This window comes from Carlito syrichta, unplaced genomic scaffold (genome assembly GCF_000164805.1).
Source record: "Carlito syrichta isolate Samal-C Ts95f unplaced genomic scaffold, Tarsius_syrichta-2.0.1 Scaffold308579, whole genome shotgun sequence".
In the NCBI taxonomy this organism is placed as follows: domain Eukaryota; kingdom Metazoa; phylum Chordata; class Mammalia; order Primates; family Tarsiidae; genus Carlito; species Carlito syrichta.
In genome coordinates, this window is record NW_007252675.1 from 359968 (window position 1) to 376573 (window position 16606).

A 16606-nucleotide genomic window follows, 5' to 3' on the forward strand; every position below is an offset into this window, starting at 1 on the left:
ACTCACCTCAGCCTCCCAAAGTGCTGGGATTACAGGCTGAGCCACTGAGCCCGGCTTTTTCTTTTCTTTTTAGAGACAGAGTCTTACTCAGTTGCACAGGCTGGAGTGCAGTGGCACAATCATAGTTCATTGCATTCTCAAACTCCTGGGCTTAAGCGATTCTCCTGCTTCAGCCTCCCGAGTAGATGGGACTACAGGGGTATGCCACTGTGCCCAGCTAATTATTTTATTTTTTGTAGAGACTTTGTCACTCAGGCTGGTCTGGAACTCCTGGCCTCAAGCAATCCTCCTGCCTTGGCCTCCCAAAGTATTGGGATTACAGGCATGAGACACGATGCTCTGCTGTCCTCTGATATTTTCTTTTTTTTTTTTTTTTTTTTTTTAATGCTGATTGAGCCCATTAAGTTGATTTCAAACTGTCTTGACCTGTGGTTTGTAAAACACTCCTCTAGAGGAAGTCCTGGGGCAAACAGACAGACTGAGGCCACGACAGCCAAGGAGAGAGTCTGAGATACAGAGACAAAGGAAAATGAGACCAAGACAGAGATGCAGGGAAGGAGCATATAAGAGACACTGGGAGAGACAGGCAGACACAGAAACATAGCTAGGGAGAGAGAAAAATTAAGAGAAGAGCACCTGACACAAGTGAGGAGCCCAAGAAAGGGAAGAGGAGTGGAGGGGCAGAGTGGAGTGACCAAGAGGACACACCATGTGTGAGGAAAGGGGCCATGATGGAGCCAGGCCCTCTAGACATGAGGAGCCGAAGTAAACCCTGCTGGGAGCCAGATGCCACCTCCCCGCCCACCCGCACTCCAGGCAGGCAGCAGCTGGCACTCTGGGAGCGAGGCCAGGCCTGGCCATGAGGGCAGGCACAGATGGGGAGCAGCAGTGGGTGGCAGATGGGGCAGGGGTGGTCACCTTAGGCCTGTCTCACCTGACAGAGCGGATGACCGTCTTCACCGCGGGCATGACGTCTTCCACTGTGAGCTCACACTGGAAGCTCTTCTCCTCTGCTACTTCCTCTGAGGGGGCCTCTGAAAAGACAGGGATGGCCCAAGTGGCCCACAGAAGTGGCACTCCCCCCCCACACACACATATGCCAGACCACCATTAGAGGTACCAACAGGAAGACAGGCCCAGGGAGGGCCCAGATCTTCCTTGATACACAAGGCAGACCAGGCTCCTACCTTCCTGGCTGCTGCCCCTCACTGTCCTACCCAGAATGGAAAACCCTAGTTAGCTGCAGGCCCACCTGCCCCAGTGGCCGGTCAGGGTAAACACGTCCCTGATGCCCAGGTGAGCAGAAGCTGCCTTGGGGCACAGCTGGTCTGGCCTGGGGCAAATTTGTTGAACAAATTCTTATCCTTCCACACCAGCTCTGCTACTGGGGACGACTCCTAAAGCAAGTCCTTCTTCCCCAGATGAGAGAAGCAGCTTTTCTGAGGCTGCACAGAGGGGTGATACTATCCTTGCCCCATAGGAGCAAGGGCAGGGGGAGCAAGGGCAGGAGACCAGAGAGCTTCCAGGACAGGGGAGGGATGTCCCAGCCACCAGCTGTGCCTGGGCATCTATGGGTCAGCACCTCCCAAAGACTGGTTTGTGGGGTACAAGAAACTATAAGTTGTCAGCCACACAGCACAGACAGAGACAGCATGGCTGGGCCCCCTCCCTCCAAGGCCAAAAGGGCTTCCTGTCCCTATCTTCCATTCTTGTCTCTTCACCCCCACCTTTCCCCACCCAGAGGCCTAAAGCATGTCCAAGATAGGAGAAGTCTTCCAAGGGGCTTGGTCCAACCCTCTCATCTTCTAGAAGAAGACACTGAGGCACAGAAGGAGCAATATCTTGCCTAAATCACAGTGCAAGTCTCAAGCAGAACTAAAATGCATAAAAGTGACCCCCACAAGACCCACAGTCTCATTTCCACAGGCTGGGTTGGGTGGAGAGGGGCAGACTGAGAACATGGACGTTGGAGCTGGACAGACCTGCTTGAAGGAGCAGCTCTGCCACTCATGAGCTGCAGAATGGAGATGAAAGCAGAACCCCTTCCCAGGGTCACTGGGAAAAGTAAATGGGGCAATCCAGTGTGAGGTTGTACAGGCGAGGCTCACCAAGTAGGATGCCTGCTTCTTCCAAAGTACATCTATACCCAGCTAGCTTTTGTTGAGCACGTACGATATCCCCAAGTCTTCTGCTCACCTTCCATGGATCATCTCATTGAATCTTCACAATAATTCTAGGAAGCAGATACTATTATCATCCCCATTTTACAGATGAGGAGAATGAGGCCCAGAGAGATAAAGTCAGTTGCCCAAGATAAGTGACAGAGCCAGGATTCAAACCCAGGCAGCCTGGCTTCAAAGCCTGTGCTCTTAACCACTACAAAATGCCACCCTCCATTTGAGGGTGGGGAAAGGTAGGGGTGAATAGACAAGAATGGAAGATAGGGACAGGAAGGCCTGTTGGCCTTGGAGGGAGGGGGCCCAGCCATGCAGTCGGATGCCCGTTTTACAACAAAGCAAGCATTACCATGCCCATTTTACAAAGCAGAAGATCAGTGCTCAAAGACGGTCAAACAGTTGCAGCACGGAGACTGTCCCTGCCTTTCCCCCCTCAGCCGGTCCTGGACCCCAGACCCCTGGGAGCTCACCTTCAGCAGAGGTGCGAGGTTTAAGTCTCAGAGAGGCCCGGAAGCGGGTGCGGTCATTGAAACTCCAACTCTTCTGCACCTTGGTAGGGCTGGTGGCTTCACCCACCTGCTCGCTGCTCGGGGAGGTGGGCATTGGTGGAGGCGCCAGGTGCTGCTTGGAAGGACCTGTCCGCCGCTGGGAGCTGCCCATGCGGATGCGGTCTTTGATGCCCATCCGGCTGCTGGCGGGGCAGGCGGGTTGGGGAGAGAACCTAGTTAGCCAGAGCTGGCGGCAGGGGCTAAGTGGGGACACAGCTGACTTAGGACTTGGGGTGGTTATTGGCTCTTGATTCCCCCCCCAAGCAAAGACTTCCTGGGATGGGACAAGAGTGCTGTGAGGGGGGCCCTGACTCCTACAAGCAGCAGATTCAGGGTCAGTCGGACCAGATCCCCTCCCCACCCCCACCTCCCACCCCTCATTGCCCAGACAGATACAGGGTACACAGGAGACAGATGTCAGAGTGGAAGGAGTGACAGAAATCCAAGAAGGGAGTAAGAGACAGGAGGACGAGGGAGCTGGGCCTGGCCCAGGTGGGTGGATGAACAGTGGAGGTGGCGACCCTTTGGGCACAGACAGTCTACGGAGGGTCAGAAAAGCTCACCTGGCCATGCACACTGAGGCAGGCCTCCAGTCCTCACTGTACACAGTGGCGGGCTGTGTGGAGTCAAGTGTGTGTGTGTGCATGACAGTGTGAGTATGCAGACACCGGTGTGTACACATGTGCTGGCATGTGTGTACACATGTCAATCTGTACTTTCCTTCATTCTCTACTGCTACAGCAATCTGATCCCACTGGTCAGGTCAGGGCTGTAGACCTGGGACAGTTGTGCAGGCAGTGCACTGCACATATGGTCTCCATCACACAGACGTCTGTGCAGTGGTGCCCCAGAAGGTGTGCAGTGTGATGGCCTAAGGGCCCTGGTCCCATGGGTCTGGCTGTTGGACCCACATGTATGCCCAGGACATGCCTGGTCCCTGCACTCCCAGGAGGGTCTATAGTTGACAGCCTGTTTCTTCTATGATGTCCCCTACTTATAGCTCTGCCCACCTCGCCTGACCTCCTGCCCATGTGGTCTTGATCCCTCCCTCAAAGATCTATCCCCTACACTGCCTGCTGAGTTCTCAGTTCCACAACACTGCATGTGTCTGTGTGCATGTGAAAACACGTGTCTGTATGTGCGCTTGGACTCCCTTCCTGCACCCCATGCCCCACCAAATCCCCCACACCTTGGAGGGGGACAGGTGTGGGGAGACCTCAGGGTCCCCAGTACAGGTCTGGTTTGGGTAGAGTAACTCTGTGTCCAAGAGGTTCGGGGATCGTGTTATTTCTGTTTAGGCAGGACCTATGCAGACATCCTCCATCTATACCCTGTGGCATCACCACTGCCTCCCCTCCTGTGATTTGTCACGGGGGGGCCCCCACCCCAAATGTCTGGGGTCCCAGATCAAGAGAGCACCAGCCAGCCTTGGAGGACCACGGTGGGGCAGGGGTTGGGAGAGAAGACTGTGTCACCTACTCTCGGAGGCTTTCAGATCAAGGGCTGAGCAGAGGAGAGATTCTGGTTTCGGTGCTGGGTGGGAGCTGGGGTCCCCCATGCCCTGGGCATGGGGTGGAGGGGGGAGAGCCAAGGTGCTGAGGTGAGGGAGATCTCGAAACCAGGGGCACCTTCGGGAAGGTGGCCAGGATGCAGGGCCATCCTTAGGAGTGGGGCCTCTGCCCAGAGGGGAGAGGATATTGGTCAAGGATGGGAGCCCTGAGGATATCAGAAGGGAAGGACAGGGACGGTTCCCAGCATCCAGCATGCTCTTTGCTGGCCCAGGATCCCATCGACACATCCCAAAGATTCCAACCAAAGTTTGAGGCTGGCTCTCCCAAACTTTCCTCTGCAGAGCCATTCCTGCGGGCTCTCCTCATGCTGGCAAGCACCCTCCACCCCCCACCTCCCCGTCCGTGCAACCCCTGCCCTGTCCTCCACTCCTCCAAGTGGGAGAGGAAGAGAGGAGAGTCGAAAAGGCCCTGACCCTTCAGCCAAGAGCCTGGAACTCTGCATCACTGCACCCAGCACATACGGCTGCGATGGCATTCTGGGGAAGGGGGGGCCTCCCTGTCATGACAAGGGTGCAAGCAAGGCTAGGCTTGCATTCAGCAGGACTTTTGGAGGAAGGGGTCTGGGGGCTTGCACTAGAGGCCTTGAAAAGTTCCTTTCCAGCTCTGCTTCTGTGATGGTTGAGGGAGCTTCTGGCCTGGTCTGTGGGGTTCTGTAACTTTCCAGCCAGCCAGAGGCCCTAGGCTCCTCCGTAATGCAAGAAGGCATTGTTTTCCCAAGAGTGACCCTGGATCCCAGCAATTTGGGCAGGACCCAGAAAAAGGCTTGTATCAGCCTCTCTGAGCCTAAAAGCTCAAAGACAGTGGAAAGAAACCTGGCACACAGTGGGCACCAAAAAGCTCTTTCCCTTCCCAGGCTCCTGAGAACATGCAGGTCCCATTGGGCTGCCTTAGTGCTTTCAGTTCTCTCAGCCACTATGTGGGGGGCTCTGTCTTTACCATCTCTGTTTTAGAAATATGGAAAGAGGTGGAACAACTTGCCCAAGATCACAGAGCTTTTATTGGATGGCGCATGAACTGGAACCCAGTTTTCTCTGACTTCAGGGACTGTGTTATTTTTCCAGGACAAGCAACCAGAAAAGGGTCTCAAATGAGGTAATGCCCCCCAAGGGACATTTGGCAATGTTTGAGACATTTTGTTGATTGTCACACTGGGGGGTGCTCCTGGCATCTAGTAGGTAGAAGTTAGGGGTGCTGTGATAGCCTCAACCACAAAGAATTATCCAACCCAACTCTGAAGTCAAGAAACTCTGGTCTAAGCGTCTATTGGTGCCTGGAAAAGGATGGGGTGGGCTTGGCTGTGTTTGCCCTGCTGGGAGGGCACGCTCTGACACAGGCTGCCTCTGCCTGTCCTGCCAGCCCTAACTCCTCATACTTCCCCACAGGGAATTTCTTTGGGAACTCATCATCTGCCTGTCAAAGGCTCATGGGGGAAACAGAGGCAACCCACCACTTCTGACACTGCTCACGGCCCCTCTTCAGACCCTATAGAAATAGCCTCACCACTGGCCTCTGCCCGGGGCCATGCCCTTCCTATCCATGCCCCCCATGGTCAAAGGAGGCTTGCAAAAGGGCAGGTCTGCCCCAAGACTCCTCAGCTCAACCCTTCAGTGTGTTCCCACTATAGCTGTAAACTATAGTCTATAGCTATGGTTTCCAAGTGATTTTGTTTTGTTTTGTTTTGTTTTTTTGAGTTGGAGTCTCACTCCATCGCCCAGGCTGGAGTGCAGTGGCACACTCACGGCCACCCCAGCAATGACCTGCTGGGCTCCAGCCATCCTTCCGCCTCAGCCTTCCAAGAAGCTGAAACTACAGGCGCGTTCTACCGTGCCCAGTTAATTTTTGGTTTATTGTAGAGACGAGGTCTCGTCAAGTTGCCCAGGCTGGTTGTGAACCCACAGGCTCAGGCAACCCACTCGCCTTGGCCTCCCAAAGTGCTGGGATTACAGGCTGAGCCACGGAGTCTGGCCTCAAGTGATTTTCTTGAAGTAATAAGATCTTTTTTTTTTTTTTTTGAGTTGGAGTCTCACTCTGTCACCCAGACTGGAGTGCAGTGGCCGCTCCTGGCCACCGCAGCCTCGACCTGCTGGGCTCCGGCGATCCTTCCGCCTCAGCCTTCCGAGTAGCTGGAATTACAGGCACATGCTACCACGCCCAGCTGATTTTTGATTTATCGTAGAGATGAGGTCTCGCCAAGTTGCCCAGGCAGGTCTCAAACCCGCGTGCTCAGGCCATCCACCCACCTCAGTGAGCCTCCCAAAGCGCGGGATTACAGGCTGAGCCACTGAGCCCGGCTCAGAATCCACATTTCTAAGAAGGACTGCCTCTCGGCAGAAGCACATGTGGGCGGTCAAAAGCCCTGCCACTCACCTCCTATCTCTGAGACCTTCTTCCCCCAAGAGCCCACAAGGCTCCCAAGGCACCTTTGGGAAGTCCAGGACTCCATGGGCCCAAGGTGCCAGACATGCCAACAAGATGAAGCTCACACTGGGCTTTTGGGTTTTTCAGCTCTGTTCCCAACCTCAGCTCTGACGTCCCACCTCACATCTGGCCAAACTGGGCTACTGCTTTTTCCAACAGTGTGCTCTCTCTCACCTCCTTGCCTGGGTCAGTGCTGCTTTCTCGGCCCAGAATGTCCTCCCTGACACCCACTCCTTTTAGGGCTTCCCTGGGTTCCGTGCCTGACTCAGGCTCCACAGCCCCTCTGCGTCCTCCTCTTGCTGCATTCATCACACCGAACTGCAATTACTCTTTGCACCTCTCCGGAGACCATGTTTTATTCATCACTGCGTCCCTAGTGCACAGAGCAGGTACCAAGGAATGTGGTGGAGATGCAGCTAAAAGAGCCAGGGCTCTAGCGTCAGCGAAGGTGCCAATCCCAGCTCCTTCAGGCATCTGCAAGGTCACTAGGTGGGTAGCAGGGAGACAGGAAGCTAAACCCAAGGCCTGGCAAAAGTCAGAGTGGGAAGGACCCTCAGGGAGCCTCTAGTTCAATCTGCCCATCCCACAGATCGGAAACTGAGGTCCAAAGAAGGGAAGCAACTTGGCCAAGATTACCCAGGGGGTCAGTGGCAGAGCCAGCACACATCCCCAAGGCTCCCACAAGTGCCCCTCCTGGCACACTGGGCCCATGCCCCAGATGTGGCAGAGGCATCCCCAGAAAGGCGAGGGGCTCGTAGGGCCCCAAGGCAGACGGCAGGCGGCAGGCACATGCACCTTGTCTTTGGCCCATCCTGTCCCTCTCTCCAGCCCCTGAACTGAGTGGGGCAAGGAGCGGGGACCGGAGGAGCAGGCGAGGGGGTACCTCGGTCTCCAGCTGGCGTGGATCCGAAAGAAACTCCGTTTATTATTAAACATCTGGCTGGAAAGTTGAGAACAAGACACGAACAGAGGTTAGTGGGAAAGGGACTGTGCGCAGAATGTGGGAAGCTGCCAGGATGGGGCCGGCCTCCTGTGGCTGGTGAGAGAGAAGAACCCACCTAGATCATCCTCCAGCCCCATCCCCAGAATGAAGAGGATCTCACGCTTTGCATAAGGATCTCCTGGGGAGCGTGTTAGGTATGCAGAAGTCTGTGCCTCTTCTCCAGAGATTCTGATCCTGTGGGCTTGGGGAGAGCTCCGGGAATCTGCATTTTGAACAAACACCCCATGGGATGCTGATGCAGAAGGTCTGGAGACCATGCTTTGAGAAACTCACTGCAAAGCCCCAGTGAGGGGAGGTGCTGACCCTGGCAATACATCCCCCAGGAAATCCTGCTCCTTTAGCTCTACTTCCTGCAAACAAGTTTGGCCTGGGACATCTCTGGGCACCACCGGGGGTGTGGCCAACCAGGATTGTGTATGTGTATGTATGTATTTGGGGCGGGGCATCCTGGCTGCAGTACCCACCCCATAGGGCTGGGACAGCCACAATGAAGGCTATGGCCATTTGGCCTGAACCTAGTGACTGATCTAGGAGTTATGGCTCAGCCCTCTGGGGCCCCTGGGAAGAAAGGACACTCCATTACTATTGCCATGAGTCCCAGACACGCAAACCCTCTGGGGCAGATGGATGCAAGTTAATGATGGCCAAGCCCTCAGCAGTAATTTGTTCCTGGGTCATGGGGGAGCCTCAGGGACCCAGAGAAGCTATTAGGGGTGTGCAGGTGCCAGGCCCTACGTGAACCTCCATTCTCAGCACCTTCCTATTCAGGCAAAGGGAGACAAGAGTGAACTGGAAGTACAGGGAGCCCTGGCTCAGGTCCTGGGTAGGGTTGCTGGAATGCCACAACTTTTGAGTTTCTGCCTATGAACTGTGGTTTGGCAGGAATGAGGATAACAGCAAAAGGCCTTCAGGCAGTGAAAGAGAATCTGAGTGGGCCCCACTCTTCCAGGGAGTGCCCAGCCTGGCCTGGCTGGTCATGCTTTCCCTGCCCCCGACCCCAGACCTGGAAGGACTTGCCCTCTCCACCCACTTCTTGTACAACCCCTGGCGCAGAAGTGCCCTCACTGAGGACAGGGAAGAGATGCTGCTCCCTGCATCCTCTGCACTCACACTTCTCCTCAAGCCCAGGAACTTGGAGCATCAGCCTAAACATCACTGATTTTCTGCCAGGGCACAGAGGTTCAGAGTGACTTGATGACTTCCTCAAGGACACACAGCATCAGGTGGCAGAGGCAAGCTTCCACCACACCTCCTCCAGATCACTGAGTGGCTCACCCCTTCTCCCATCCCTTGCTCCAGGCCGGGAGCTCAGAATCACACTGAGGCTCAAGGCCCAGCGGTCTGCCTGGCTGGTTCAGGGATGATGTGTGAAGATGACACAAAACAAAGAGATGTGTAAAGGACAAAGGAGGAAGGAGGGGGGCTGAACTGTGGCCTCACGGCTAAACCTCTGCAAGGGCAGTCACCTTCCTATGCTGGAGGTTGATGGGCTTCCCTTACCCAATATGTCCAGAACGCCCCTACTTGTAAACACCTACAAGAAGAGGTATGCGTTGCTCTTTCAATACGCAAAAGCTCCAGCAGAGAGATGGGAAAAGAAACTGTGGGGAGTGGCAAAGTGTACCTCAGTAGGGGGGGAACAAGACTCCCAGGAGGACCCTCTGGGATTAGCAAAGCTGCGGACAAGGGCTGCACAGGACAGGAGAATTAGTCACTGGTTGAGTTTATACAGGCCCTACAGCGATCTCAGTCACAGAGCTCTCTTTCCAGCTGGCATCTTGTTCCCGAGAGGCGAGTTCAGTATCATGCCCCTTCTAGAGCCACATGTCAGAGGATGGGGTTCCCTGCCCTCACACCCCAGAATGATGCCCACGATTACCTGAGCCGTAAGCACCTGTGGCCAGCGGCCTCCTCCTCTCTCCAGCTTCCCGGGAGGGATGGGGGTGCAAGGATGGAGGAGTGAAGGGGATGTGGAAACAGAGAAAGAAAGAGGACAACGGCATGAATGGAGAGGTGATGGGAAAGGGTGGTGTGGACATCTCTCCCACTCAGGTCCTTGGAGCCCCAGGTGACAAAAAGGTGAGTCCAGGTTAGCCTCTCCAGAGAGGCCCTCAGTCTATACCTGTCTGGCCCTCCAACGACAACCACCCAGGCCTCATGATGAGGCCCACACCCACGTGGTGGCTGGAGGCAGGTCTGAGAGAGGATGAGACAGAGAATGGAAGAAAAGGAGGAGAAGGGAGAGGTGGTGGCGGCCCCAGGGGTCCCTACCTTTCCCCAGGGCAGAAGGAGGTGCTGCCCGGCCGATGGCAGGTGGCAACGGGCGGGTAACGGGAGGGCGCTCCGTCGGGTACTGGCGCCCGCCGCACCTCCAGGGGCCGTAGGCCCCCATTGCGGGCCCGTTGCACGTGCTCAAACAAGAGGGCCAGCTCTCTGCAGGAGAGGGCGCCATCAGCAGCAGGCAGGGCCCTGGCACACCCCCCTCACCCATTGCGCACTGAGCTCCTGAGCTCAGACCCTGCCAGACCCTGCCCCTCCGGAGGTGCTCATCAGCACCAGGCCAGAACAGGACAGGGTGGAGAGTGGAGAGACTGGCCTTCCTCTCTCCCTCCCTCTCTACTTCCAGTTCCTGAGAATCCTCAAGTATACCAGGTATGGCTGTGAAGGCTGGGCATGACTCGAGGGCACCCATACAAGGCAGCAAGTGGGAGTGCAAATCCAGCTTATTCTGCTCACCAGGTCGACTGCCTGGACGAGGAGCTGTGCCTGCCTGCAACACCCCTGAGATCCTCGACCTCCAAATCTGACTCTGGATTTTTGAGGGAGCCTGAGGCTGAGGAGGGAGATTTGAAAAGGTGGCTAGCCCAGTTTCCTTCCCCTCTGGCATTCACTCCTGGCGCTGGGCTCTTGGCGACTGGATCTGGGACTGTAGCTTCTTCCTAACTCTCCAGGCCATTTCCTGTTCCATGAGCCAAGGGAAGTGCCTCCCTTCTCCCCTGTCTGCCTTCCCATTGTGTAGATGAGGAAATTGAGGTCCAGAGAGCAGGAGGACCAGTGGACCCAGAGCTCCAGGCTAGACTCTTACAGAGGACCCAGACCCCACCGCCACCCCCACCCTGTGTCTTCCCTCCCCCTCTCACACATTATATTTCTAACAAAGCAGCCCTAGCCCTACTCTCGAATGCCAGGTCTTGAGTCCACAAGGCTGCTCCTGGAAAAGGAGGCTTCTTCTAATCTATCCACCATCTCTTCCTCTGAGATGGAAGCTTGCCTCTGCCAGGTGGAGAGATGAGAGGACCAGTGTGATGCTGGGAGCCCCCCTTCCCAGCCCCATCTCCCCCACTCCTCCCCTGGGAAGCTCCTGGAGCAGGCAGGGAGTGGGGAGGGAGGGAACCAGGTGCAGGGGCGAGTGGGATCACGCAACAGCTGCTCTTGGAGAACTAATGAGGCAAAAAAGGCACCCGCAGAAGCGCTGAGCACAGCATCCTGGCCCAGCCACACTTGCTGCCCGCCTGCTGCGGGACTGAGCCGGGCTCCGTGGTCTCCATTCCTGCCCGAGGGCTGGCCAGGCACCTGGCCACATGTACCTTGATGATGCTATTAATAATCCCTTGTGTGGAGCCACCCCTATGCAGTCTTAGCCCACCCTGGGTCAGTGGGGCAGACCCACTTTGGAGCTCTGAGGCTGCTGCCTGGCACAGCAAAAGTGAGAACATATTCACGCATGGGCTCAGGTTGGGCCTACGCACCTAAGTCTGGAGCACATGCTCCTGCCCATTCCACACTTTCTCCAACCAGCCACAGTATGCCAGGATGGTAGGGGTTAATGCTGTTGCCCACTCAAGACTGAGGGGAGGTGAGCTGGCTGTACCATTGCCCAGGGGGCATCACCCATGGGTAAGCATCCTGCCAGCACTCCAGGAGCTGGGGCTCCGCTGTGGGGCAGGACTTCCCCAGTGCCCTATGCCCAGGGTCCACCCCTTCCCTGGGCACTGCAGAGTGAGATAGAGGACACTCCAGACTCTGAGTTACGCAGGATCTGCAGAGCCAGCCTGAGATGCTCCCTTGAGAGCCATCATCCCCTCCCCCCTCCAGGGCTGACTCCCAGCCACCTGTCCTCAAGAGGCATTACTGCTAGCCCCCCACCCACCCCCACCCCCAGCAGGACCTACCTGAAGGATGGGAGAATACTATCGTAGTAGTACCAGGTGGCCGTTAGGTAGGCCCGGCTCGTATCGGTAGAGTACAGGCGCCATGCGGCCTGGTGGATGGAGGTGTGGAAGAATGGAGCATCAGTGAGGATCCCAGCCCCCCACCAGGACTCTGCCCCTGAAAGAACCCAGTCCTTGGACCAGCTGAGGATTCCCCAGAACCAGAAGCCAGTTCCAATTCCATAGCCACAGGCAAGGCCAGCCAAGAAATTAAGGCCTAGAGAGAAATGACCTCCCCAAGGGGTCACAACAGACCAGCATCAGAGCCAGGGGACTCAGAAAACAGGGCTTAAGGGCTGGGGTTTTGTTGTCAGGCAGACATTAATTTCCAATCCCAGCTCTGCCCCTTAATAGTGTGGACAAATTAAGTAAAGCTTCAGAACCTCAGTTTCTTCACCTGTAAGATGAATGTAATACTACTTAACTAAAGGGTGTCATGAGGCATAAAGAACATATATATTAAATGGTAAGCTCAGAGACTGGTACACAGTAGACACTTAATGTCAGGTTCCCCTGTTAAGCACTCCTGTTATCTTCCTTTTCACTTTTGACCAAGTATATTAATTGTGTATTTGATTAATGTCTTTCTCTCCCCTGGACTGTAAGCTGTGTCTCAGACACCGTTGTATCCTCAGTGCAAAGACTGTGTCTGATGGGGAGACACCCCGTATCAACAAGGGTGCCTGAACGAAGCATATTTGTATACCTAACCCTTAACTGTATCCCACAATATCAAAATAAAAAATATTGATATAAATTTTAAAAAAAAAGACTGTGTCTGGCACACATGGGTATTTTGGGAATGAATGTTGACCGAGTGAATTATTCCAACTAATAATTTCATTCATCCTTCCCAGCTGCCTGCTACTGCCCGTGGGAATAGGAGAACTGAGAGGAGAGGAAAGTGCATCGCCTACTAACCCCTCAGCATCCATGAACTTGCAGAGCTTCCTCTGCAGCAGGAGGGACAAAGGTCTGACAAGAGGAAAGACCGCCCCCTCCCTCCATATAGGGAGAAGAGTCAGGGAGGGACTGTGTGTGGTCATCAGCGAGGGCAGGGAGTCATAGAAGCTGCTAGGCAGGACAAAGTAGAACCAGACCCTGGATGCTTCCCTACTCTGGATGCCTCTTGTCCTTAAGGGCTGCCACCACTGACCAGCCAGTCACCCTCCTAAGACAGGAATATTTTTACTTCCTGCTTGCCTAGGCCCCTGGCATGGGCTGGGGAGCAGCTGCCAGAGCTGTCTCATTAATTATGGGCACCACAATACCAGCTGTCTCGTGGCATGAACAGTGCCAGCGCCTGCCCCTACAATGCCCATCAGAAGGCCAGCTCCCAGGGGACAGTGGCCATTGTGCCCCAAGGGACGCTAAGAAGAAAAAGCTGGGCTGGTGGCTAGAGATAGCAGGAATGGAAGGGAGGCTCCACCCTGGGGAGGAGAGATAAGGAGGGGGTGAGTCAGGCTTGGGTTTGGGGGTCAGAGGGTAGCACGTTGGGGAGTAGGCAGAAGTGGACTATGCTGGTATTCCCCAAACCACTTCCTGCAAGGAGTCTCTTGCACACACCCCTGACTAGAAAGAAACCAAAGCCTAGTCTCAGAAAATCAGAACCCAAATGCAGTCAGAACACCCTATGACACTGAGGGAAACTGAGACCACATACTGCCAGCTTTCTACCCACCCCTCTAGCTGCTCTTTCTCTGTCCTCTTGGCCAGCTCAACTTCCCTGCTCAGCCATTAAATGTTGAAGTTTCTAAAAGCCCACCTGGTCTGGACTATCTTCCTGTCATTTGTGTACTTGTGGAATAAATAAATGAAGGTGTTGGGAATGAAGCAGGCTTACTGATAGCATAGCTGACTGGTGGCAGAACTGCATCTCTACCAGGGACCTAGGGGTCGCCCTCTCCTAGCCTTGCAGAGCTGGGACTGGAGTTGGACAATGGGCGGGGGAAGAGGGGTCTCTGGCTAGCCTTAAAGCAGGCATTTCATGCAGGGGAAGTTTCCAGAAATCTCTGTTAGCATCCCAGCTCTGTCTGTGACTTGGCATGTGGTCCCAGAAATGTCACATCCCCTATCTGAGCTTCAAAGTAGAGTCCTAGTTGGGCTGGGACACACGGGCCAACATTCAGAATTGACACACCAGTGCTGTGATACAGCCTTGCTCCATAGGGCTTCTGGGAGTCTTGTACCTGGATGAGGTTGGCTGCTGGCATCCTCCGCTTCTCGAAGTGCTTCTGCCGGTGCTGCTCCTGGACCTTCAGTGCAAAGCCAGAGCCTAGGATGCCCTAGGGAGATACAGTATGGTTGTGGGAATGTGGGGGAGGGCGGTGCAGAGAAGAGGCTGTAAGGGTGTCCCCAGCCCTGCCCATCTGAGGTGCCCAAGGCTGCCCAGGGAAATTTGTGATGGAACTGAGTAGGGCCCACCCCTGGACTCTCCCGCCAACCCAGCAGAGGGCAACTCACAGCGGGCAGGGCAAAGAAAGAGATGCCCAGTAAGGCGAAGCCGGCAGCCAGGACCCTGCCCAGCCAAGTGTGTGGCGTCTTGTCACCATAGCCGATTGTTGTCAGTGTAATCTGGGAAAGCAAATGGGTTACCTGCAAATCTGGTCACAGGGGCCACCTACAAGAGATTGTTGGGGGCACAGGCAGGTGGGAGCCTGATCATGAGGGGAAGGCCCCATGGTCACCCACAGGGCCTGGTTAGGAGCATAGGTGGTCTCCAGCGCTGGTCAGGGCAAAGGGGTTCAGTTCACAAGTGCTTGATGTAGGGGACAGGTGGGAGCACCAGAGCAGGATGGGAGGCTAGCATAGGGGCTGGTCTCAGTCAGAGGGCACAGACAGGCCTGCTCACCGGTGAATTGGGAGTCACAGTGGGCAGACATCGGGAAGTTCCCCGGGAGGATCCCAGGGGAAAGGGCAGCCCTGCACAGACCCTCACGCACCGTCCCCCACCAGAGTGAGTCGGCGTAGGAGGAGAAGTCAGAGTTGGCGTCCTTCTCCGCCAGATAGACCAGGAAGGAGGCGAAGATGAGCACCAGGAACCCGATGTACCAAGCGGTGATCAGCTCCTGCGGGCGTGAGCAAATGAGGACGCTGTGCCTATCTGGGAGAGCCAAGAGTCTCCCGGAATGGACAGGGATCTAAGTACCCCACCTCTCGGCGTTCCCTGGCGGTGACTCCGCTCGCTTTCTCGGCTCCTCCCTTAACGGAGACCCTGTCAGTATGGTTGTGGGAATGTGGGGGGGGGGGGGGCGGTACAGAGAAGAGGCTTCGCGAAACGCCAACACCATCCCCCTCACCCCCCACCCCGCCTGCCCTTGACTCTCCAGGTTCAAGGCTCAGGCCTCCATCCCCAGGACCACCTTGTCCCGCTCCCCAAACCCGTGCTTTCAGGTCTCGATCCGGGACCTCCATCTAGTCTCGCTCCGGCTCCTCAGGCCCCACCCCAGTTGCCCCCTTTGCTATGCGAGTCCTCCCTCCAAACCCAGAAGCTTCCAGGTGAATCCCTCAAGCCCTACCTCTCCGGCCGCCCTCTGACAGGGTCCCGACTTCTAGGCTCGCCCCTGCCCAGCTCCGACACCACCTTGCCCCGCCCCTTTAGACCCCGCCTCCTGTTGGTCCACGCCCCCTCCGGCCCCGCCCCTTCCCGGAACCGATACAGCCGTCTCCGACCTTGTCCCCGGCCCGGCCCTTAGGCTTCCCCACCCCCACGGGCCCTTAGGCTTCCCCACCCCCACCCCCGGGCCCCTCTCAGGCCCTGCCCACCCCGCTCCGGCCGGACGCGCCCGGGCCTCCGCGCGGCCGCAGGCCTCACCTTGCTGTGCGCGTAGACCACCGAGCCTAGCAGCTTCCAGGTGCCGCCGCGGCGGTCCATGCGCACCATGCGCAGGATCTGCAGGAAGCGCATGCTGCGCAGCGCGGACGTGGCGAAGATGTTGCCCTGTGTGCCCGCGGCGATGACGGCCACCGAGGCCACGAACACGATGAAGTCTGCAGGAGCGGGCGTGGCGAGATCACAGCCAGTGCCGGGAGCCAGCCCACCCGCGTCCAGACCCGGGGCAGGGACTTCTGAGGCCGTTGGGGGGCATGGGAAGGACCCGTTGAATCTTTGTCGGTAGCCAGGGTCAGCGTCAGGAAGGGGGTCGAGGTGTCACCCTGGGGCTTGGGGTCGGGGTCAGGCTGGTTGAGGAAGGCCACATTACCGATGACACAGAAGGGTTTTCTGGCGAAGCGGAAGCGGCCCTGCCATCCTCGGTAGCGGCAGCAGCAGCCGGCAGACCAGACCCGGATGATGTACTCCAGGCCAAACACCACAATCATCACGAACTCCTGTGGGACCAGGCGCCTGAGTTCTTGTCCTGGCTCTCCAGAACCGGGGCCCAGGTCGCAGCGCGGGCCCAGCCAGGAATCCCTGGCTTGGGAGCCAGAACTGCCTCAAACCCTCTCCAGGAGGTTCTTACCCCTGGGTGGACTTGAGGAAGATTCTGGACGCAAGTAGCCCCTTCCACATCCTCCAAGGAGACTAAAAGCCCAAGTCTGTCCTCCCTTCCTGCCCCCATGAACTGCTCACATTTTTCTGCTCCTAAACCTGTCCCCTCCCCCCAAGCCATCTCAGACTCCCTAACCCTGACTGAGTAACATAAGTGGCTGTCTATTCGTTGTCCCCCTCTGGAGGACT

At 56.3% G+C, this 16606-nt stretch overlaps 1 protein-coding gene across 1 annotated transcript in view; it reads right to left on the reverse strand.

The window, feature by feature from the left end:
• The window catches only part of KCNQ4 (potassium voltage-gated channel subfamily Q member 4), a 56087-nt gene that overhangs the window by 6494 nt on the left and 32987 nt on the right, over positions 1 to 16606 (reverse strand). Inside the window, exons 3-11 of the mRNA XM_021716247.1 lie at positions 16131 to 16257; positions 15743 to 15918; positions 14871 to 14996; positions 14392 to 14502; positions 14118 to 14213; positions 11890 to 11978; positions 9989 to 10150; positions 2648 to 2868; positions 935 to 1034 (exon numbers count right to left, since the gene is read on the reverse strand). Of these exons, the coding sequence (XP_021571922.1) occupies positions 935 to 1034; positions 2648 to 2868; positions 9989 to 10150; positions 11890 to 11978; positions 14118 to 14213; positions 14392 to 14502; positions 14871 to 14996; positions 15743 to 15918; positions 16131 to 16248 (1199 nt within the window). The 5' untranslated portion in view covers positions 16249 to 16257. The remainder of the gene's footprint in view (positions 1 to 934; positions 1035 to 2647; positions 2869 to 9988; positions 10151 to 11889; positions 11979 to 14117; positions 14214 to 14391; positions 14503 to 14870; positions 14997 to 15742; positions 15919 to 16130; positions 16258 to 16606) is intronic.